Below are 25,366 nucleotides of genomic sequence, written 5' to 3'. Positions count from 1 at the left end.
GAGCCAGGCTAGCTGTTGTCCCTGTTTCCAATCTTTGTATTAAGCTAAGCTAACTGGCACTGGCTGTAGTTTCATATTTGTGGTTGTTTAGCTCGTCTTGTCTAATTCTTGCCAAGAAATAAAATAACTGTATATTAAAGCGTTGATGTAGACTTTTAGATCATTCAGTCACCACAAACCAGCTATAATGTTGAGTGTCTCATTCCCCATTTCATGCTTTGAAATTTCCTCTTTTGTAACAAACCACTTGATTAAACCAACACACACACCTACACATACACACACATACCAGACAAAGTGCTGCATCATTGACAGTCGGCAGCTGAGCGGCTCGCAGCATCCCGTTTAGATTAGATCGCATCAGATTAGGTGACATTACATTAGCGCTAACCAGATTACACTATTCCTCATCTAACACACTTTACCTCCTAATGCTCCTGCAGCCTCATTACCCAGGAAACAGCCATCTAAGGAAGCAATTACAAAAGCAAGAATGTCTTTCTCACTTACACAATTGTGCACATGGACACATTCATCTCGCTCTAGGTAGTATGCACACCTCAGTGGCCATTAGTCAATTAAGGAATATATCCTGTTTGATAAGTTAATGTCTGTGAACCTTTGGCGATGCTGGCATGTGTGTGTGGTTGTGGGGGAATTTTTCTGCCTCCATATCTTTTGTGTGTTCCCATGTGCGTTTCTATGTGTGAGAAAGGTTTTTATGGTCTCATTCTCTTGCGGTAATCTTGCATGATGTCTGAGGAATGTCTAATATACAAGCTGGAACAATAGCAGAACAGAAACAGTGGGGGAAAAATAATGACCTGAACCTCAGTCTTTCAAGGCCAGATGTGTGCAGTCCAAGTCTCACCTCATAAAAACTGTACTTCTTGTTCTGGCTTATCAATCGCATCTATTATAAAGCTGTGTGTGCATGTGTGTGTCTACACGCACTATTATAAGTGTGAGTCCGTGCAAAGGTTTTTTCGTACAGTATGTGTGCTTATTTTCTAATGAGTGTAGGAGGTTTCTGTGTGTGGCCTGTGGATGTGTGAGCAAACATGGTTATTAGTGCAACTTTTTGGGTACACCTCTGTGCATTTGTGGTGTCACACTTGTCTGGACATAACTGTGTGTGAGGGCATTCATCCGACAGAACACATAAACATCTAAGTGCCCTAGCATTTGTTCACCCTTTGAACATTCCTTAATCGCACAAAGTGTGTGCGTGCATGAAGGACTCGCCTCCGCCTCCCCCGTCAGTGTTCAAATGAATGGACACAATAAAGCAGTGGGATCAAACGAATAGATTTGTCTGCGTCTGTGAACCCAGAGACAGACAGAAGAGACGTAGACAATGACAAAAAGGCTGAGATGAAACAGGAAAAAGCTTGTTTTTCAGGAAGCGGAGTTCCCTGGCAGGAGCGGCACTGCAGGCTGTGGGCAAATTATTGTTTTTAAACCAAGAGACAGAAGGACAAAGATGTCGCCCTCCTTACATATTTTCTACACTATCCATTTAACATTGCTCATGTATTGCGTGATGCCATGCTTAACAAGTAATGTGATGAAATACACTCCATTTACATTATTCCAGCCACAACTGAAGAAAGCAAGAAATAGTTTTTCAGCTGCTACTCAAATCACATTCAAGTTTACTTACCCAAAAAGTGGCACACAATCAACTGTGAGAACGTGCAATTTCCGTTAAATTCAACAAATGTATTCATCCCAAGCTACAAAATTTAAAAAGGGCATTGTGTTTGGTAATGTTTAACCGCTTCTTAAAAGCTGCAGTGACAACAAGTATACCAATTTATCTTAAGCCAGTGAAATTCAAGTTTGAAGCTCCAGGCTCTCAATTATGGTGCAATATTAGGCCTTGGTGTTGCTGGACATTCCTTTCTGCCTCTGGGCCTGCTGTTACATTCCAGTCTTATGGGAGTAATGACTTAATACCAAGCAATGATTTTGTAAGTGTTGACTTGTTTAAACTGAGACAAGCTGTCAAGATTCTCTTATTGAAGTTTTCTGTAGATAGTGGTTGGTCTCGGCGGTGCTTACATTGGGCACACATGCACATACTGAGTGACCCATTTCAAGTTTAGCCACTAAATTTCAAAAAGTTGTGTAAGAAGTTGCTTTGCTGCTATGCTGCTGTCGTCTACATGGTTTTTGTTGTTTATTTGGAATAAAGGTAGAATTAAAATAGTCCCTTGACACCAGTTTGAAAGCACTGTTTTCCCTCTTTGGTTGCATCTTTGTCCATGCCTAGCTTCACTGATGGGTGTGTGCTTTTATGCCTGTGCAAAGTGATGTCACGTTGTACTGGCGTACTCAAGAGTACACCTCTACATCACTGCAGCAAGGTGAGAGGTCAAAAGAATGCTTTGGCATTTTGGCTTATTCAGGAGGTATGGCTGTTGCCGATTTTCAAGAAGTGGAAAGGAGCTTATGTGTTACAATTTGGTAAGAAGATGAGGACCCAAATGCAGAAAACACACGGGAGGCAGGATTATGGAACAAAAGGCGAGCTTTAATAACTAAAGCTGAGAATAAACCAAAACGAAAAATGCCTAAATACAAAGTAGCAAACAAAAAACTAACACAAAGTACAAACCAAGAGTAAAGTACAAATCAAAAGCAAAGTTCAAACCAGTAATCATGAGAGCTAAGTAGAAACATAAAGCCAGGAACAAAAAACAGAAACATACCACGGGGAGACACTGGAGATGACACGGGTGGCATCACAGGACGAACTGACAAAGACAAGAGGGAGCACAAAGACTATATACACACACGCACTAATGAGGGCATGAAGTACAGGTGGAGTGAGGCATGGAAAGGACAGGTGAGGATGGAAAATCACACAGGGAGGAAGGCAACAACACGACACATGAGGGCACAATATCAAAGTAAAACAGGAAAGATAAGAGAATAAGAGAACACAGAAACCAGGATCATGACATGCGTATGTCACTTCAAGTACATTACATTGTTAATGTTGTGAAATGGTCCCATGTTAGTTACTGTAAGCTTAGGCAGCAAAGCTTCTTGGTTAAGCTAAGGAAAAGATTATTTTGCAACCATATTCACTTTTGATCAGAAAGTTAAATGAGAAGATCCATACCACTTTGATATGTGTGTGTTAAATATAAAGCTGCCAGAAGCAGCCAGTTAGCTTAGCAAAGCCTTAAGACTGGACAGAGGAGAAACAGCTAGCCTTGTTCACTCCAACAGTAACAAAATCCACCTACCAGCACCTCTTAAGCTCGGTAAATAACACATTATATCTCTTCAGTTAGCTGTAAAAAAGGTGAAGTATTAAACAATTATTTGCCTTTTTTACAGGGGTTTCTTTTGTAGGCTGTAGTGTTATATTAAATGGACAGATATGAGAACGTTTTCACTCATCTGATGTAACTCCATGCCTGAGCACTCCCAAAATGTTGAACTTTTCCTTTAAAGAGGTAAACAAAAACAGGGTTTTCAGCTGGAGTTACTTTCTTTACTTACTCTTTGAATAATTTCTCATACTTATGGCTGGTATTGGTGCTATGTTTCCCTTTTAAAAAATTTGGGTCCACTGCCAAACTCGAGTGTTAGAGGGAGTATTTACTTCACCAGATGAAAGCTTAGGTCTGATTGCATTCTAAATGTTTATTGCCTTAAAGCAGGGATAGTAGAATAACCATGTTTCCCATGTGACCTATAGCAGTATTACAATACCAGTGACAATATTTCAATATCACCAAATGACTCTGTGTCACTGTTGCTTAAGTGCTCTAGACAAACTGGTGCCTTAATGTAGCATGAGGGGCTGTTATTCAACTGGTGATGTTAATCTCTGTGTTCCTTTCTCCGTGTGTCCATGCTAGTGTTGAGTAGTGGCTGCTTAAACAGTCATGGTGTATTGTGATTAGTGGCAGCCCACCAGGACAGGCTTAATGGCACACACTGTTTACTTTACATTACATTTTCTCCATGATCTCCTGGAGATAATGTTTCTGCAGGGACGGCAACACAGTGGGACATTGAGACTGTCACACACACATATGTGCACACATTCACTTACACAGTGACGACAGAGAACATTCAAGCACAGATCAGGCCCTCAACACCTTCCGTCCTCTGTGTCATGTCAGTGTAATGTGTGTGTGTGACACCATGTTTGAGTTGTGTAAACTGTTTATTGCGTGGAGATGAAAGGCCACATGAAGCTTGTCTGGGGTGTTTCACAGTCCACAGACACATAACAGCATTCCCACTGGCTTTTTTCTACTCAACGATAATTACAGATACTCGCTATAGATGTCTGATTTACATAGTGTGTCACATTTGGATGTGTTGTGCCTTTTATCTTTTGGCTGTGTTCTTTCTCTTGTCTGTCTGCACTGCCTGTCTGTTTTCCTCTCTTTTATTTATTTATTTTTCTTTATGGCACACATTCACCCGCGCTCAAATGCTCACACACATACAGTACACAGCAGTTGTTTGATGTAGATGTGAGTGGCAGCCCAATTCTCTGATGAGCTTTGAGCAGGCGTCCCAGGCATATTCAGCTGCAGCATTGTGATCTTTGTCTGTGTGTGTGTGTGTGTGTATGTGTGTATGTGTGTGTGTGTGTGTGTGTGTGTGTGTGTCTTGGTGTGTGAGATAAAGGTTGGGTGTGTGTGTGTTGTATTGAGTGTGAAAAGACAGATTTGTCATATTTGAATTGTATGTGTGTTGTTGTCATTAGCACATTTCTTTGTGCACATGTGACACAGCAGGTGTTTTTGCTGTAGTCACATAAATGTCTTGCTACCGCAGCAATCTTCAGGTTTCATACAGATTAGACACGCACATCCAGTGCTGTTGCGTCAAAGTGCTGGCAGTCAAGCTGAAAAAGAGGCAAATGTCTGATTTGGAGAAACAAGGTTTATATAATATCTATATCTTTGTCTCTGTGTCTCCAGCCTGATGAGTTGACCAATGCGTTGGAGATCAGTAACATCGTGTTCACCAGCCTGTTCTCTCTGGAGATGCTGTTAAAGGTGTTGGTCTATGGACCCTTTGGCTACATCAAGAACCCCTACAACATCTTCGATGGCATCATCGTGGTCATCAGGTGAGTTGCAGAGCAAGATTTTTCCCAGGAGATTTTGTGCCCGGTGTTTGACTAAATTGCATTGTGAAAGTGAGGTTTATAGGAAACCATTCTAAATGCCCATAGTGTCATTATTCTATAGCTATTACATTGTGTGATCAACATCTACTTCAAAAGGATAGCAAAAAAGCATGTCTATTGCCATTTTACAAAATGTAAGGGTTGAAAAAGAACTGAAAAATAATTTTGTATCATCATTTCAATGTGGGGAATAAAAAGAGTGTTCAAAAACTAGAAACAGTCTCCAAGAGCGGTGCTGCAGTTTGCAGGTTGTAGTACAGTGTTAAACACAATAAAGGCACATCACTGAGTTAATGGTCTCTCCATTTCCCAAAAAATGTCTTGCCATTTTCCTGAACTGGCAGATAAAATGTGTTGTGCCAGGGCAGAAGATCTCATTAGAAAAGGAAACAAGTGCTCCATTTTTTCAGTTGCATGGCCTTCAAATGAAATGAGGAACATTACCTATATAGTTACCTGCTTATTACTTACTGACCAGACCCTAAAAGATAAAGAAAATCACCTTTCCTCAATATTTCTTTATTGTTTTCCAGTTTTTAACATATATTTGATTTGGAACCCTCTTCATATCATACATTTGTTATTAGTTGTTTTGATTTTATGACTTATCTGACTCCAGTAAGTCAGAATCTGACCGACTGTTTAATGTCCAGGTAAAAGTTCCTTGTAGTATGTTTAATAACTAACTATTTAGTTTATGCCAACATTGTTTTATTTAGTACAAGTACTGTCCAGTTCCAATCATCAGTGTTTGACATGTTAATGTTAGTAACCAGAGAGGTAATTAAAAGATAAACGTCAAAGAAATTATATTATCCAATAATTGACTTTTGCTACACTAGTATAATTTTACATAGAAAATAGGTCCAATGATAATGTATAAAGGTGGTGCTTGTAGTGATGGAGCCACACAGAGTTATCACCTGACTCTGCAGTTCCTCCTTTACAGAGCGTTTTTAGTGTCTTTCAGCTCATTGTTTTGGTTTTACGGTCTGCAACTTTACTGATTTGGTTCCCCTCACAGCTGTCTTCAGCTCCTTTTCCAGCTGTAACAGGCAGCCCTTTTACATAACAGGTTATGATAAACCCACTGCACAGCACTAAACAGACACAGCCATAGTGGAACATCAAGCCAGGTTTCCTTCAGGTGTTAGTGGAGACCAAAACAAGGCCAGGAGGAGAGTGAATGTTGGAGAGAATCACGACTTCAAATAAATCTTAATGTTGCTCCAAATCTGCTTGATGTGTGAATGGGCAACTGTTTACTAACATATTCATGAGGTGACACATCAATATTGTGCTTACAGCCTGTTTTTGTGCCTCAAAGTGGCCAAAATAATCAATTTAAACTGCTTTAATGATTAAATCAAGTATAAATGAATGACTAATGAATGTTTTATAAAGCATACATAAGCAATGTGCAGCTACCTATCACATAGTTGTAAGTACTAATGACAATGCTTAAACATTGAGCATGTCAGTATGTGTTGCCTTTTATTAGGAAAAAAAGAGAGACCTTAAAAGAAACACATCATGTTCAGAATTAACAAGCAGTAGGTCTCCGTTACACTTGAACTGCCCAGCGCTCTTGGCTGTTTGAAGACCTTGGATCTAACTTGAATCGGTATGTGTGTGTCTCTTTTCTTTGGCCAGTGTGTGGGAGATTGTGGGTCAGCAGGGTGGTGGTCTGTCAGTGCTGAGGACCTTCCGGCTGATGCGGGTGCTGAAGCTGGTCCGTTTCATGCCGGCCCTGCAGAGGCAGCTGGTGGTGCTGATGAAGACCATGGACAATGTGGCCACCTTCTGCATGCTGCTCATGCTCTTCATCTTCATCTTCAGGTAGGTAGAGGGAGAGGCAGAGGGAGTGACCTTACATTCTATCTCATACTGCAAAAGTATATATATATATATATACATAAATATGTGTGTCTGTTGAATTGCCTTGTTCTTCTTGCTAATGGAAGAACGATATCAAATAAAGATAATAATAATAGAAAACAGACGAGGACATCTGAAGGGAGTTCGATCAGTGGCTGTGAAACACATTCTGTAGATGGAATTGAAAGCAAAGGTGTGGAATGAAAGTCAATTGGTAGATAAGTAACGTGGCAAGCAAATAGCTGAGAGAAGCAGAGATCAGTACAGACGTGACAGGAAGACTAGGATCAGTCGATGGGATGACGAGACTAAGTGATTCTTTCTGCCTGGTTAGGCCTGTGGCTGAGCTCAACAAAATCAAATATGTGGAGGTTTTCTGCATTTGTCCAGCACACAAACACACCTGATCGTTAAAGAAAAAATGGAATAGAATTGTTTGTTTTTTAGGGCTTTTATGTTGAATATAGGAACTTGAAACCCAAACCTATCAACCCTACCTGTCAAAAATGTACAGAATATTAGGGAGTAGATGAGGAACATCAGAGTAAAAAAAAAAAAAAAGAATTAAACACTCAAAACCTCAAATCTGACTCAATTCAATCTGTTCCATCAAGACCATTTGACTGTGGTTTGACAATATTTGACTGACAGTGACCAAACAACCCACCAACTGTCATCAGACTCTGACTCAGATGTTGCTAAATACTGATTGGCGCCTAGAAGCACATGACTTACACTTTTCCCTGCACACTGAAGCTAACACAAAAGAATAAATACATAAATAAATACATAAAAACATTGAAATAAAGTTTTACCCCTGAGATATATTTTATATTCTTATATTTGTCTAAATATTGTGACATATTTGTTAAACAGTTTTTGATGTACAGGCTTGATGTTCTTTTCCCCACTGTCAGGGCCCCCTAGTGGCAAGGAGGCCCTAGCCATGATACCCACCATGCATCTACACACTGTATGTCTTTGTATTATATAACGTAGTGGTGCAGTAGAAGTACATATTGCAGTGGTGCAGGTCTATCCGAGCATATGCTGCTTCATTTCAGCAGCTTGTTGGAGTGTGTTTCCAGTATGTGTTAGTGCATGTATGTGATGGCACACATGCATTTTTATATACACAAACACACACACACACACAAAGTATTCAAGGGCCTTGTATAAGCAAAGATAAACAGCACCTGATTTGAGTGAAGACTTGCCAAGTTGACACAACAGAGGCCTGCTCATTGATCCCTCAGCTCCAGTCGAGCTTCAGTGTCTGTGTTGGTGAATAATGACAGACTGCAGGGCACTTACTGCTGCTTCATAATAATAACACCATCTATTAGCTGACTTACTGTATGAAGCAAGGGATTTTCTTTCTTTCTTTCTTTCTCTCTTTCTCTCTTTCTTTCTTTCTTTCTTTCTTTCTTTCTTTCTTTCTTTCTTTCTTTCCCATCTCAAACTCTCTTCTTTTTACACATTTACCTATCCACGCCAGGTCAACAGTAGTACTCAAGATTTGGTAACATGGATGTCTAGTGAACAAGAAAAAGGGAATATACCCATTTGCCTTCCTTCTGAGGGTATGGAACTAGATCTAGGAGTCAAATAAAGTAGCTTAGCATTAAGACTAGAAGCAGCTAGTCTGCCTCTGACAAAAGTATGTTTGTTCACTCTGTACATAAACAAAAATGTAGAAACAGCAACATGTGGTTTTAGGGGATGTTTTGTTCTCTAACTGTTTCTTGAAAAACTTGTGACTTCCCAGAGCCTTGTCATCAAACCACAAATTGCCATTTCAAAGTACTGCTAGTGTACAGATTCAACAAATGACATGCAGCCAGTTAGTTAGTGACCCTTGGAGGCTGCCTCCAGTCTTTATACTACAGCTCCAGCTCTATACTTAATGCTCAGATTAAGAGTTTTCTGCAGTCTGCTCATCTCACTTTTGTCGAGCTATTCATTTAATTTCCAAAGTAGCTGAAATAATGTTTAGTTGCTCGCCATTGCACTTGATCTTCATTTGTTTCAACAAAAATGCATAAGGTGTCATTGCTGTGGGTTGTGACGCTCTCCATGGTGCTGAACTTAACCTGGCATAAGCGCTTCATTTCCACTGCCTTTGTTGGCAGCATTTCTGCCTCAATGCATTCAGGGTCAACTGTTTATTGACAAATGACAGTTTATAAACCTGACTAACAGTAATCCATACTTGGTGTTTTTGTTATCTTTGCTACATTTCTGGTCATAAAACAGGTTTTACTTGTTGTAGATGTTGAGAACTTTAATATTTAATGCCCGGTATATTCTGCCACAGCTACTTTCTCAAACAGCAAGTGTTATCAGTATGACACAGTCAAAACGAGTATTTTCATCATGTTCAGTTACCCTTATTTGTACTGTATTAAATGGGTTGCTCGGATTTAAACAATTATTCCTCTGTTTCCTGTTTGTCTTCTGTGTCAGTATCCTGGGGATGCATCTGTTTGGTTGCAAGTTTGGGTCTGAGAGGGATGGAGACACCCTGCCAGACAGGAAGAACTTTGACTCTCTTCTCTGGGCCATAGTGACTGTCTTCCAGGTGAGCATAAACCCTTCTCACCCCTTCCATTAGCTCTGTTAAATATTCTTATTTCACTTTGTTATGGCCAATTTAGCTGTATCTTTATGCCTGACTTCACGGTTTGTTAAAAAAAGTAAAAATTAAGCAGCAGGTTGACCATTTGGGATGAGAGTTCATCAACTCATCATCTGGATGCTTCCTGTGATAACACTTTACCGTTTGAAGTGCCCTCAAGCAATCAACATAGATAACATCTTCCTGCTTCGTTGGTGCTGACTGAAGCTGCCCCCATTCAGACGCTGGAAAGACAATTTCCTCCTGAATAAATAAAATATATCAAATCAAATATTCCTTTTCATTCTCATATCCCCTCTCTCCTGGCCTGGCCTCCACTCATCTAATTTCCCAAGTATCTTTCATAGGTTAAATAGACCTGCCTCTTGCATCATGTCACCTTGGATTAGTGAATCAACTCAGAGCCCCTCTGCAGGGTCGGATCATCCATACATTATCTCTGCATATCCTGCTGTATAGTATTTAATGTCCATAACATAGGTGTATATATATACAGTAGTTACATTCATAATTGAGTGTAACATCTGATCAGGGACTATGTAATGTATCAGCATGTCTGGGTGTACAAGACATTGCACTGACATGTCTGTTCTAATGTTACACATGGAGGCTTCTCTGATTAAGTCCATATAGTCATGAAAGCTTCGGTTCCTTTCAAATGATTAACGTGTAATGCAGACAATGTTTTACATTTTATGTTTTTGATAGAGAAATTCATGGGAGAAACCTACTAGAAAGTAAACTTCATCAACACACAGCCCTTTGAAATTTCACAGAATGGACTGTCGCTAAACTGTTCCCCAAAACACAGATTGTCCAATCATTGCAAAAGTATAAGGAATGGATTAAACAGTGTTTATCTGCTTTAACTTCAGCTACAAATGTTAGCATAGCCAGCTAACCAGCTTACTACCCACAATTGTAGCCAAACCCAATTACTTTCAAAGGAGCCAAGGAGCACATCTTAAAATAATGTTATTAGTCTGTATGTTTACATGATGTGTTTAATAAAGCCACTATTAAGTATTCACCCACTGTATGGTAGTCACTTGTAAATGCTATCAAAGTTTTTGCTAATGCTAGCTTCTCTGTTCTGCTCCTTATTCGATTTACAAAAGTTTGCACTCGATTACTTCCAGCCAAGCAGAGATATCGCTATTTATGTCAAACACATCTGTTAGTTGCCATCCTGAAAGCCTTTTCTTCTGTAACATTAATGGTGAAAACACATTGTTTGAAAACATGAAGCATGTCAGCTAAGTAGCCAAACAGGGTATGTTGGGTATTATAACAGTATTTTCCATATGAATTTAATTAATTCTAGGACTACCGTACTGTACACTTCAACACAGTAACAATCTGTAGCATTAGCATGTCTTCTACATGAATCCTCAGCTGGTGAGGATGCTTAGTTTTTACCTGGCACAGGTACATGACTGTAAAGTGCAAATTTAAATCATATCTTTCACAAGGTTCCCATTTCAAAACAAGTCAGCAAGGAACATTAAAAGGCCAGTTAGAGACAGCGTTTTCAACTAACATGGCTATCTTAGCTAGCTAGCTACAGCTGATAAAATAAGAGAGGTAAAGCTACCAGCATTAGCAATGTAAACACTGTATGTGCCTTGCTCTTTACAGGTATTAAAAGTGTAAGTGTAAGGGGAAAAGGCTTAGCGAACAGTCAATTATCAAACACATACATCAAACTACTAGAACAATTGCTGAACCATACTTTTTCCTCCAACTCTCGTGCAGATCCTAACACAGGAAGACTGGAACAAGGTATTATATAATGGCATGGCCTCCACCACTCCTGTAGCGGCCCTCTACTTCATCGCGCTCATGACCTTTGGCAACTACGTCCTCTTCAACTTGCTGGTGGCCATCTTGGTTGAGGGTTTCCAAACAGAGGTATAATGTTTCAGGTCACACAAGCACAAAACTAACTAATGCAAAACTATATAGAAAAAACACCTTTTTTAAAAAATTATTATTCAGCTGTTTTTCTGAAATTCAGTCATGAAATGCTCTTTGCCTCAAAGCATGTGAGAGAATTTTGCCTTCTGGGTGAGATTGTTTATCTTCTATTAAATGTAGGTCATCTAGTTGAATCTTCCAAAGTAAAATGGCTTGCTTCAGGTCTTAACACAGATAATATCTGTGAAAGTAATATATTCTGGTGATTATTCATGCTAGTTTTTAGGTCTTAAGACTGAAACATGAGGCCAAATTACTCAATGAGGTGCTTACTTTTCAGCGCAGTCACACATTACACTAATGGATGGATGCTCATGCCCACACTTACATAACAAATTCATAAGCACTGTGGGTATTAACCTGTACCTTTCCTTGCACTCTCTGCAGTGGGTTATGTGAGGACATGAGATCGCACTAGTTGCAGCGTTTCATTTTTTCCTCTCCTCTTCATCTTCATCTCGCTGTCAGCCTCTTCTCCTCCCACTCTTTCCCACTATCTCAGCAGTCATCCTCATTATTGTTCTGCTTATTTGCCAATGCAGTCATGCCATAAAGTACATCATAAGAAAACTATGTCTGCTAGACTAGACTGCATCAGCCCACATCTCCCACAACCCCTGTTTCATCAGTCTCATGCTCTGATACCTTCTTTTTATGCCCCCCTGATCTTTCCCGCCCTCAGTACGACTCTCCCTATGTCGTAAAACATAAGTGAGATGTTATCCACCACCGCACCGTGTTTGTGATTCTTCTCTGAGACAGAAAAGAACAAGAGACAGTGAAAAGATAGGTAGTGAAGAAGGTACATTAATGGCTGTTTTAAAGACAGCAGCTGAGAAAAACTGTTTCCCAGGTCCATTTTTGGGTCTACAGGGAGCAAAGAAGTTGAAACTCATTGAGCAACCTCTCTTTACTTTTCAGCCAGCCCATTTGGAGCGTAAAGGGCTATATTTGAGACAGATAGAGGTATTGAGAACAAGGAATAGAAGCTGAGTGGAGATGGAGAGAGTAAATCACACGAGTATTCGGCCTTTCTCAAGCTGTCTACTTGTCTCCCACTCTTTCTCTTTCTTTAAGGGGTGACAGCACCTATGCTTTGATCTCTGACGCTCTTTGGCTCTTTGGATAAGAGAAGAGAGAAATAGATGAGGGGTGGCAGAGAGGGAGGTTGACAGACTCATAAAATATGGATTAATTGGAATGGACTCCTCCAGCTATTGTGCTTATCTGCCTTACAAATATCAAGTGCATGACTGTAGTGAGTGGAATCACATAGGAGGTGGGAGACATTGACCAAAGCAGCTTAAGATGAAGGCTTTACATGCACGCCAAGACTGGAATTAATACGTTTCTGTCGACTTCTTGACATCCAAGTGAAATTAAATGAGGTTTTTCATGAGTTTTATATAATTCTCTGCAGTGACAGCACCCTTTTTATCAGTGTTCTGTTGGCAGACTTTTTTTTTTATACCCACTGATGATATTGTGTAATTTGATTGGTGCAATATCTGCATGGACAGGAACCAAAGATGGTTTGAAAAATCACTTTTCACAACGACCCAACAGGCAGTTAGCCAAATGGGGAGCCGACTTTGTTAGCTGATGCTTAGCCGTTTCCCATTGTTGTTAGTTTTGACAGTGTGGGTATATTCCATCACCAAAACTGGATCCGAGAGTGAAAGACAGCTTATGCTAGCCAGTCCCCCTCCTGCCAATGACTTATAAAGTTTTGAAAAGTGAAACTCTGCTAACGTTAGAAGACACGGTTAACTAGCTTCCACATTCCATGTGAAATATGAACATAAAGCAGTTTTTTTGTACTAATGGATCACATGACTATTTGTGTGTAAATAAAGTGTATTCTTCGGAGTTTGCCTCAGCTCTACTGAGCATTTTAGCATTTTTCAGCTCATTGTTTTGTTTTTTTGGCCTTCAACTTTCCTGTTTTGGTTCCACCTAATAAATCTATCTTATAGCCTCGCATTATTTTCAGCTGCAGCAGTCAGCAAGGAAGCTCTAAAAACCCTCTGTGCAGTGACTGCCCAACACCAAACAGCAAGCAGGCTAAATTAGCAGTTAGCAGCTAAAATACAGATATTCCCCTCATGGTGTTGGTAAAGACCAAAAAAAAGGAGCTAAAAGAATGCTAAGGTTGCTGCATACCTACTAGTTGTAGCTAACAAGTTTACCACATCAGCTTAAAGGGTGATAATATGTTAATGATATGTTCATAGCTTGTTTTTGCTGCCCCCAGGTGACCGAAAATTAGATATTGGAAGTTTATAAGCACAATGGATTCTCCCAAAGGTTGAATGTTGTAAAAAGACAGACTTCTCACAACGCTAACAGTTTATAGCTAATGATATGTGAGCACAGAAGCTACTCTGTCATTTAAGTTCATTTCCTATTTTGATTACAAAATTTGAGACAAATTTAAGTTTTAGTTTTAATAATTATAGTGTCTTCACTTTGTTTAAATATGACTTTATTTTAAAAGCCATGAGGGGAAAGAGAGAAAAAATCTTCAAAAACACAAACATATACACACTCTCGTACATCCAAACACACACACAAATGTAGAAACTTCTAAGGTCCATTAGCTCGTGTTCTGTTCTCCCCCTCTGCTCTCCTGTATCATCACATGGCTGTCGGCTTTATTCTCCCTCTCCTTTTTCAACTTAACATCCTTTTCTGCAAACACAAAGTTTATTTTTAGTCAGACAAACTTTCCCTGCGTCAGGGTTGCTAGGTAACACGCGCTGCTTGAACGACGTGAGCTAAGCCAGGAGAGATGTACAGTATGGATGTGGAGCCAAAACACACAGCCAAACACAAAACATTGCTGTAGACTTAAAGGCAGAGGGGAAATCATCTTATGGATGTGTTTTGTCCTCTGTGCCTGCTTTTATTTTCTTGTTTAAACTCCTTCCTCCCCCCTCTTCATCTCCTCCATTTCTTCTATCTATCTTTTTCTCTCATTATGTTTCTCTGGCAGGTTGTGACAGTGTGAATATCCGCTGCAGAGAGTGCAACCAGACTGATCTGTTTCTTTATGGAGACCGATTAACAGCAGAGAGACTGAAGTTCTTTTTTATTACACCTCTCACTGTGACACGAAACATACATTTCACACATATACAAACATCACACTGAAGCACACATACTGTACTTGACAAGTCAGCTGCAGAGGAAAGCTTCCATGCTGAGCACAATATGTCCTGAACGATGCATAGCTGCACTGCAGCAGCATTAAATGTATATGTCAAGGTCATTGTCATTACTGCTTTCTGTCCCGATGATTTTCATACAAAACATGAATGGACCAACTGGAGGGTAAAACATGGCTGTGCTCTTCACTTCTACTCTTTGCTGTCCTGACTTTTCATGCTTTGAACTTATTAAAGTTTGCTGAAATACACATGTGCAGCACGTGACTGTGCACTGTGATCCAGGACAGTTGCTTTGATATGCTCTCCTGCATGGTAAAGTCAAAAATGTTACAACAGGCTGAATCTCCTTTAACTGTCTCCTTCTGCTCTTGTCTACTGTTGTGGTTCCACCTCTCACCTCTGTGCCTCTTTTCCTGTGTGCGCCTCCCTCTCCTGTCCGGCTGCACCGATCACTTCCACTATAGGAAGTGTCCAAGCGGGAGGATTTGCATGCCCAGCTGAGCCTTATTCAGCTGCCTGTAGACTCAGGGGTATGTAAAGCGCTGCAGCTCTGCCTCCCCTCCCCTCCATTTAATCGACTAACCGCCCTCCTCCATCCTCCCCTCTGCCCTCCCTATCCACCCGTTCTCCTCATCCTTCCCTACAGAGGCTTTCCAGTTATGTGTCAGATCTCTCAACAGCCACAGCTTGGAGGTCGCCTTCTTCTTATTAATGTACACAGTAGCAGGATTACTCAAAGTATATGTAGGTCAGTCTGGCTTTTCTGCATCATTTTGGCTGATTTACAAGCCTGTATGGATCATTTATCACATACACTAATGCAGATAATAAAAACCTATGCTATTGACCAGTGTCGTAAAGGGCTGCTCCACCCAAATAACGAAAAATGTTCTACTGTATTGCCTAACCTGCTGTTGCCAAGCAAATCGTTTCAATTTTATTCACAAAGGTTTAGAGATCTTCACTGCTGAATGTCTTGCTGCCAACCCAATTCAATAGAGTACTGAAGTGGGAAGTAAGAGTACAGTTCATTTTCTGCATAGACCGTATCTGGTGGCTGGCAATTGGAGGTTTTCCAAGGCTTGAATGAAACTCTCCCGAATGAATCATCAGTACAGAAGATGAGTAACTTCGTTTGAAAATATCTGGTTCTTTGTTTAAAAAAACAGAAAAACACAAAGATACAAGCCTGTGTAGATAAAAATGCGAAGAGGGAAGTGAGCTACAACTCCGAACAGGCATTCTGGTGGACATCCAATCACAGGGTGTAAACTTAACAGCATCCAGAAGCAAAAGATTAGGTTTTGTACAAACCTGGTGAAATACTGAGCAGCTTAAATCGAACTGCTGGTTTCTCCTCTACAGGAATTAGAGTGCAGCTCGGGGCACATTTTTCAGGTCTAGGGTTAGGGAAATGGACTGTGTCCAAGTGAGTCGTAATCATGTCTAACCCAAGCAGGCGTTCTGTTTGTTGGACTCGAGTTGAACCCAACTCGAGTCCAACACAGTTAATATAAGCTGAACCACTGAGTGTGTGTTGCCCTGGAAGTTACAAAAAGCCTGGATTTTGCGTTTAATGTGTTATCATGAAAATAACAAACCCCAGCACTTAACAGGACATATAGTCCCGACAAAAGTAGTTGGTAACTTAATATCACTTATTTTTACATTATATTTTCACTGAAAAAACTTGAAAGCTTCATGTCAACTAACGTGACTAAAATTGCTGCTGAGGCTTGTGGCTATTGTAGTATTTAGATCCACCTGTCTTACCAAACTGAAGGAAAAGACATGATTTTGCAGAAGCAGAGTTGAAAATTAGAGCTGATGACCATAACCCAACATAAACTAATCCATAGTGGCTGAATAAGTGGCTAAACAAAATAATGAGAACTGTTTTCAGCAAGGTCTGTGGATTATCCTGACTAAATAGCATCGATTTGGAAAGATAATTGTAATTTGATTTTGAGTAATTTTTCAATCCCTGCACCACAAATGGCATATACATGCATGTCCACTGTACTGGGACGACGGTACAAGTCTCAGCAATTGAAATCGCTGTGCCTCTGTTGAACCATCATAGCTAAATACCAGTATGGGTCTTACTGTAATGGTCCAAGTTTCTTACTATTGAATCACAAATGCAGTTTGTTCACCAAGCAAAGGACCTCTAACATGGCTGCCAGAGAATGTGTCACATAATCTAAAAGTCCTCTAACCTGCTTCTTGCATGATGCCCCAGCTGTTAAGAAAACTAGCCGGGGCGGTGTGTGACTGTGCAGTGGAGTTTAGGAAAGACAACAAAGTGCTAAAACACTTGCATCACTTTGCTGTGTGTTTTCTTTCTGTTCTCGTTCTCTTTCAAAAGCAGACTTCACATCAAACCTCAGATTGAATGCTCACCTCCCAGCAGCCCTCCACCCCTCCACCCCTCTCTTTTTTCTTTCCAGCCTCGGGGTAAGAACGTTGCACCCGCAATGCCAAAAATCCCCCTCTGTTTTATCTGGCTGGAGGATAGAGATGAAGTGAGGAGAGAGGGGGATCAGGGCGGACGGGTGCTGGCTTTTTGGGAGGCCCCGGCACAGCCAGATAAATTCCAGACAAGAAGATGAGAGCTAATAAAGAGGGGGAAGGGGGGGTGGTCAACTGTTTTGGCATGACTCGGGTTATTAAGGCAGGGCCAGTACACTCTGTGAAATGAAGACTTAAAAACAGATGATTGTAAGTTTTGTCCTCTTGTCTTCTTACTTTACACTGATGAGTGCTACCCAGACTCGATCCAGAAGCTTCCAATGGGCAAATATTCCAAATTCTTCTTAAGTTTTTCTTTTTAATGTTGTAATGCAACAGCCTACTGTGCGTCCTGAGCTTAAAATGGGGATTTGAGTTGAGTCTGCTGGCTAGCGTGATGGTTAAACCTGTTGTTAAAGTTTTAGTCTCCTGTTTTACCTCTTATTATAACTGTTAGTACACTCTATACTTTGAATACGTTGTATTTACTATCTGTCTGTGGATGTCCAGGGCTGCCGATATTAAAATGAAATAATTTGATTGAATATAAATTTGACTTAAATTCATTTTCCCTTTTATAATTTCAAGTTAAGGCTGCACATTATCAGCCAATTTATAAATGAACATGGAAAGTCAATCATTCGATTTTATTATCGCTAGGGTAGTGATATGCTATACTGAGAATGATTTGCAAGTGAAGTTTTTCATTTTGTTTTTGATTTTGGCAGTGACCATGCATTTTCAGCTAGCAGCGTGGGTTAGGCCAACACTTTGTTCCAGACTGAAATATCTCAAGAACTATTGGATGGATAGCCATGAAATTTGGTACAGACATTTATGACCCTCTCAGGATGAATTATAATGACTTTGGCAATCCCTTATATTTTAAACAAGCACTGCCAGGTTAAAAAAAAAGTATTTGCCCATTACTTTGGTTCAGCTTTCCTTTGGATTTATTGCAACTTAGCAAAACTTAACACGCTTACACAATGAAATAAATGGTCAATATGGCAAACTGTACACTAAAGTTCAGGATGCAGATTGTCAGTTTGTTATATATGAGAAAGGATAATTATGTTAGTGTTCATTTTAACTTCCAGACTGGCAGTAATCACCAGTTTTGAAATATGGATATGAGAGCTAGATCTTTACATTTGAATGTTTGTACACAGACATTACATTATTTTGCAATTTTGATTGAATGATTTCATTTAAATATTGGTATCCCTGGGCCTTCAAACCTGTATTGCTGTTGTGTCATTAATGCCTTGCTGTTACTTTAGAGGTTTATTACTGCAGCACAGTTATCCAATCCAATTCTAACCCTGAGGAGTCTCAAATGCAGCTGTGGTAGGATACAATTTTGGTGGACACACACACACACACACACACACACACACACACACACACACACACACACACACACACACACACACACACACACACACACACACAATTACCTATCGACATCCATTCTCTATCTCCCATTTACACCCTTTTTGAAGTGAGGTGATTGAGATCCCCTGTGGGCTGCTGGTGTCTATTATTGTCTGGCTATCAGCAGCAGGACTGGTCTGGCCCATCTCCTGCTCTCACCACCATGCCCAAATTGGGGTGCTGGAGTGTAAACAAGCTATCCAAAAAAACGTGCCTATTTCAGGACCTGGGATTTCCCTCGAGTCCAGCCCTCGAGTCCCCTTCTACTCACCGATCTTGTCTGAATTCATAGTATACACCACACCAATATACCAACGGTGTACCGTCAGTAATATAATCCGGTTAACATCTCCTCCCTACCCCAGATAAGTATTAAAACTAAAATTTGCAAAGGCTTCTCCTCCTTCCAGTTTTATTTCTGCTCCTCCCAAAATACCTTAATCTGGAAGTTAAAAGAGCGTAACATCTTTTTTGGGAGGATAATTTTTTAATTCACTCTGGCAGGAGTTTTCAGACAGCTGAGATACAAATTAACGTCTCCCTGAGAAGAATTTACATACATGAGGTACTAGAGAACGAAAAGGGTAAAAAAGAGGAAAAGGAAAGAGGCAGAGAACAGCCACAGAAAAAAGCAGGAGGACATTTGGAAGATCAGAATCAGGTCTAAGCTGGATTAATCTCTTCCTTGGAGTCGAAGTCTAAACTGTGCTCTGCACGCCTGACAATCAGAGGATTAGGGCAGAGCAGGTCTTAGGTCAGCTCGATCTTTTGACACAATCAGTCAGTACTGTACAGTTTAAACTACTCTATCTGTCCTGACATGGTAGTGCCACCTGTGATATGTCAAAGTTTTGGAATGCTGCTGCACAAAGATTAGACCAGACTAGAGAAGTCTGTCTACTGATAAAAGTTTGTCATAGCAGGCAATAAAAACTTATTTATATTATTCCCTTAAAGTAATCATCAATTTACTATTGCTGACATAAGGAGCCAAGAGAAGTACTAACCTCAGTGTATATTATATACTAGATATAGATTTTTTTGATTTTGGTAAACATCTGCATAAAAATGCATTCTGTATGTTGTGACATTATGCTAGTGTTTTAGTCCTGCATGGATGAGAAGCTATCTGCTTTCATTGGCTTCTATTGGAAAAGTTAAACTTTAAACACCTTACCCATACATGAAAACAAAATCAATGTGAAGCTGCAGCGGGGTATTCAATAATGTGCACGACAAAAAAAATGTGTGCTTTTACACACTGCTGTGAGAGGAGGGCTTTGAAAAGATGGTGGTGGGCTGTAGAAATTGTTTGAATAAGATATTAAAGGCTGACTCCACCAATTTTATTGAAAAAGTAAAAGTGTTTACAGGTCTTGAGGAGTGATGCTGCATATGTGAAAAAAGTAGTGTAAAGCCTTTTGTCAGCTTCCTCTGGAGCCAGAAAAGGCTTAACACTACTTTTTCACATATGTAGTTGTACTCCCAAAGAGCTGCCCTTGAAGCCTTTAATGTGATAAAACAATATATGAATAGACATCATTTTACAAATTCTGGAATATATATTTAACTATCATCTCACACTGTTTGAGGTGCGTTCAGACAGAAACTAAAGCAATTTCTTTCAAATTTGACCACTGGACAGTTATATAGCCAGTAATGTGTGTGGTCAGAGTGTGCCTGTGTTTTTATGGAGCAGCTCACTCACCAGGAACTCTAGTTCTGTCTGTAATTTTCCTCTATCCACACTTCTTTTCATCTTTGTTTATTAAATAGTGCTAGGTAAAGGCCTTGGGATGAGCTCATATTTTAAAACTGAGTGCCTCATGCCTACTTGCTTCTTTTAAATTGACTTTATATACACTCACATTGCCCCTAAAATTCACTTACATTTAGTCTTAACACCTTTGCATTGCTCTTTGCACTGTTCAACATGTCTCTGACATATAACAGGCTTGAGCATGGAGAACCACAGCAACCAATCTATGGAGGACAAGTGATGATGGCTTTTTCTTGTTTTTCGAATAAACTGATAAACCTCATTTTTGAAACCCTGGATCAGTTCCTGAAAGCCAGCTGTTTTGTCTGTGTGCCTCAGAAAGGAGAGATGAGGGTCAAGTTGTCCCGTCGCTCTTCACCTGGGCCTGTCAGGTCTGGTCCTTGTGCTTATACTACAAGGTCCTCACAACAAAGCCTCTGGCTTAGCTCTGAATTTCCTGTGAGTACGCACACACTCTGTCACACTGACCTTTACACTGACTGGAGGCTACTGCAGATACAAGCTCCTATCTGGCCACCGCTCAGCAGGAACCGAAACCAAGACCAGCTGCTCTCCTCTCTTTCCCCCCTCCCTGAAGAAGAGAGAGAGGGAGAGGAGATACAGTAAGGTTGAGCACCCACAATGCTTAGTGCTAATGCTCCACTGGGTTTGTCCTATCACAGCTGTCCTGTCTGATTGATTGTGTGTGGGTTGATGAGCCCAGCAGGAGACAGGGCTCTTGCTGTGGTTAAAACAGATTTTATTTTTAAATTTATGTCTGGTGATAAATTGTTGTGGGTGTGGTTGTGGGTAGCAGCATGTGTGATGGTGGATGTGGGAACATTTGTCTTTATGCCCAAACATTTCTAAAACATATACTACTGTTTGAATCACCTGCCACAAAAGCTTGACTCAGTATACAAAGATGGCAGGGAGGACTACTCAAAATTTTGAATTGGTCTGTCGCGCTTAGGTTGTAGAAAGTCCTCTTTATAAACAGAAGGTATTTTTGATTAGAGCATTGCAGAAAAAGTAATGTTTTGTACATGCAAAACAAAACGCTGTTCAATGGTGGCTAATTACAGTTTAAGCTTATTCAATCTAACCACCGTTCATCTTGTGAGGAACTAAAATCCATGGCAATCCATCCGATAGTTGTTGAGATGTTACATATAAAAACAAAAATGTCAGTCTCATGGTGGCACTAGAGGGAAAGTCAGGGGACTAACTAATGTGTAACATTGGTGGAGTTACCCTTTAAATGGGTTTTGGATACAATAACGATTATGGTGTAATGAAGAAAAACAAGCCGTGAAGGAGATATTTACAAATAATGCCCTTCTATTTATATTTTATATCTCGCATTTTAAGTAGCCATTCCCAGGTGCTCCATGTTTCCTTCTGTGACCCAACATTTTAAGTAGGAACAAACCATTGGCATAAATAAGTAGATGCGGAAAACTTGATGAGCAGGGTAACTACTGCAATGTCTACGTAGCCCGAGAGTTGTCTGTTCTCCCAGTTCATTAGCATCCACTTTACTTACCTAATTTTCCCACACTTCACAGGTTCAGGGAAATCATTCTGGGGCACATAAATATACAGAAATAGTGGTTTTAACCACAAGAGGGAAAAAATGCAAATTGGTGCCCCAAAGATAGGCCTACCCAACACTCCAGCAGTAAACAATAAGCAGTATATCCACACCTGCTTTGTCTTTCTCTCAAACTCATGGGGAGCATCAAGAAAGTAATTTGTTAGTTTAAAAGGAGGTGCATGGTGATTAGGTCCTGAGGCGTTTCTGCACAGTTTATTCACTTTGCTACCACAGAGGTCTGACTCACTGGGTCGGCATTCTATTAATCCAGCATCCACCTGGCACACTTGCACATATTAATGGAGTCTGCAGGCTCTGGCATAGAGCAACAAATGCAAGCAGGAACTCTGAGTCTCACTGCAGTAGGTTTGTAAGTGGAAGACAGTGTGAAGCAGAGGCTAGAAGAGAGTAATTAAGCGCCTGAGAAAAGTCTGTGAGCGATAGTAAAGAAGGGGAAAGATATGTAAATGTGAGATAATGAGAGAGACTCATTTTGACATCGCTGTGTGGAACAATGATAGAGAACAAAACAAGGCATAAACAGTTCTGCTGTTCTGACAAAAGTTAAACTGGGTTGCTGATTTATTGATTACACCACAATGAAGTACGCTCCGAGTGTGTTGTGTGTCTGTGAAGTGTGAAATTGTAGATCTAGCAACCACACTGAAGCTCTCTTGTATCTGTTTGCGGGTCACTGAAAGTAAAAAGAATTGCCATACGGCCAATGTGTTTCTGTACAACAACTTGAACTTGTTGCATTTTCCCAGTTGAGTTTCAGTGTGGTTTCTCCTTGCATGGCGACACTTTACAAAGTTAATCTTTCTCACCCTCTCTCTGTACCCTTTGACCTTTAACCTTTGGGATCAGGGAGACCACAACCTCACTTGTCTGCTTACAAGAGGGGGGTTGCCTCTAGTAACTGATCCGAGGTCAGATCTGAACGAGGATTGATGCAACATTGAGGCTGAGATACAGCTAAGCAGGGATCGGTGCTTAGAGGCAACTTCAACCCACCTGTTTCCTGTAAACAGAGAGCTTCACAGGTGTTTTTCTCTAACACTTTGTGTGCCTTTGTGTGTCAAGGGTGATGCTTCTAAATCAGGTTCGGAGATTGATTCCTGTGCACGAAGTATGGAGGATGTTAACGGCAGCAAGAAGGATTTGGCAGCCTCTGCAGGTGAGGCATGCATGTTAACCCTTTCACGTATGGTGGACATTTATTTGAAAGCCATTTTTAATGATTCAAGCACTCCAGCTTGAACCATGTCCTAAGGTGGCCCCAAAAGCCTTGTCTGCAATTCCATTTAATTATAGACCATATTCATATGGATGTCATTTTCCTGTGATGTCATGCACAGGGTGGGAACATTGAATGCCAGGATAATGTTGCATTTGTATCATTTGCCACTTCCTGGTTGATCAGCAACTGAAATGATGAAGAAGAGTAAAACTATTTCAAGGTAAAATGACATAATTGCCTCTAGCTAGCGTTAGCCTCCACCATTTCCTAGCTAACATTACCGGTTGATCACATCGAGTGTGTTTCTCTTCTAGGCTTAAATAAGGATGTCCAAAATGTGGGGTGATATTTTAGACTTAATTTCTCCCTTTCCTATTGTATCTTGCTATCAAACAGTATTGTTAGCTAGAAAGTGGCTGAATGCTAATGTTAGCATTTGTCTAATGAAAGCTTACGTTGTCTATCCTGATTTCCACTTTCCAATGTATTTTCAGTTGCTGATTAATCAGGAAGTGATGAAATGATAATTTGTTAAATTCCCTGTGTTTACAGGACTCTCAAACTGGAACACAGCACTACCACATTTGAGCTTGGACAGCTATGTGGACTGTTGTCTTTAGCTCTTTGTCATTTTGAGATATGGCATCATAAATTCAATATGGCGGAGGACAGAGGAGATGCACCATTTACCTCGGGAATGAATGTTTAATCCTCTTATTATCAGAAAACCAGACAGTCAAAAATATTTTTCAACTAAATACAATAAGGTATTAGAAATACTTTTATCCAGATTTTAATAAGATTCATCCGACATTATGCATCAAAAGGTATTCTGACTTATGTACTCATCCTCTGTAGTGGACAGATATATTTTCAGTCACAGAAAAACATATACAAGAAAAATATTAGCAAAATCAGAATACAAATATTTCTTATCTTATTTAGTTTTTAAAATATTGTTTTAACCCGTCTGATTTTCTAAGAATAAAAGGATTTGACAGTTATCCCTGAATCACTTTTTATACAGTTGGTGCATGGTGTCCACTGCAGTGGACATTTGTGTAACTCCTTTAAAAATAATAAGTTATTGGCATCATTTATCATTTGTTTAGGAGTAAAACAAACGTTTTAAAAGTATTACTTTGCGATTTAATGATAGTGTTTTAACTCTACATATGTATACAAATAACACATATTGCATTGCATTTGCAAAGGGATTGAATTCAACCTTCTGTGTGATTTATAAGTCCCCGTTACAAACACTTGGCAAAACTTGTACCATCTGTGTTTGCACAGTTAACTGCTGGCATTTCCCCTCCCTAATCTTTAGTAGATCCCTGAAGATCAGACACCATTTTGTTTCCTGACAAAATGTATGTATTGTTGTGATACAACAGCGAGTAAGGTCGAAGGCAATTGAAAGTATACCCTGTGCAAACATTGTCCCACCTGTTCCATTTCTGTGGTCTACTGTTCTCACTCTTTTCCCCACTGGATTCCCAACCACACTCGGTGGGCACGTGCCTGGATGTCTCCCTGCACAGCATCAAACCAGTACAGCAGTCTCATCCATAATTCCTCATACACCAGTTTCCATCCCCTCTAATTACTATTCGTGCAGACTGAAGAGCCCGATGGAACGCTACTGTATGGGTGTACAACTCCCAGATGTACAGTATCATCTCCCCTTCAGCCCCGTCAGATGCTCTGTATAAAAACTGCTTACATAGCTAGAAGAGCCTAATATATATCTGCTAGGCCTTGGATAAAGGCTGGAAGACGGAGGAATTAGCGTTATTAAAGTTGCATTGCCTGCTGCATGTCATGTATTTGTATTGCTGCCAAACATAATATTCTCTCCCACGCATCCCATAAGATTAATGCCTGGCTGAAATATTCATGTTGCTCAACAGTATGAGGCATCCATTTTTAAGTAAGCTGTGCTGCTGTGATACTGAGGGTGCACCCCTGTGGCACTCCTCCCCATGC

The 25,366-nt window shown here is 40.2% G+C and overlaps 1 protein-coding gene across 1 annotated transcript in view; it reads left to right on the top strand.

The window, feature by feature from the left end:
- The window catches only part of cacna1g (calcium channel, voltage-dependent, T type, alpha 1G subunit), a 268,885-nt gene that overhangs the window by 160,015 nt on the left and 83,504 nt on the right, over positions 1 to 25,366 (top strand). Inside the window, exons 10-15 of the mRNA XM_073490161.1 lie at positions 4,959 to 5,110; positions 6,824 to 7,009; positions 9,515 to 9,629; positions 11,442 to 11,597; positions 15,298 to 15,363; positions 23,221 to 23,314. Coding sequence (XP_073346262.1) covers positions 4,959 to 5,110; positions 6,824 to 7,009; positions 9,515 to 9,629; positions 11,442 to 11,597; positions 15,298 to 15,363; positions 23,221 to 23,314 — 769 coding nt within the window. The remainder of the gene's footprint in view (positions 1 to 4,958; positions 5,111 to 6,823; positions 7,010 to 9,514; positions 9,630 to 11,441; positions 11,598 to 15,297; positions 15,364 to 23,220; positions 23,315 to 25,366) is intronic.

Source organism: Pagrus major, chromosome 20 (genome assembly GCF_040436345.1).
Source record: "Pagrus major chromosome 20, Pma_NU_1.0".
Lineage (NCBI taxonomy): Eukaryota > Metazoa > Chordata > Actinopteri > Spariformes > Sparidae > Pagrus > Pagrus major.
The sequence above is the reverse complement of the archived record's forward strand: the minus strand, read 5'-3'. Positions and strand labels throughout refer to the sequence as shown.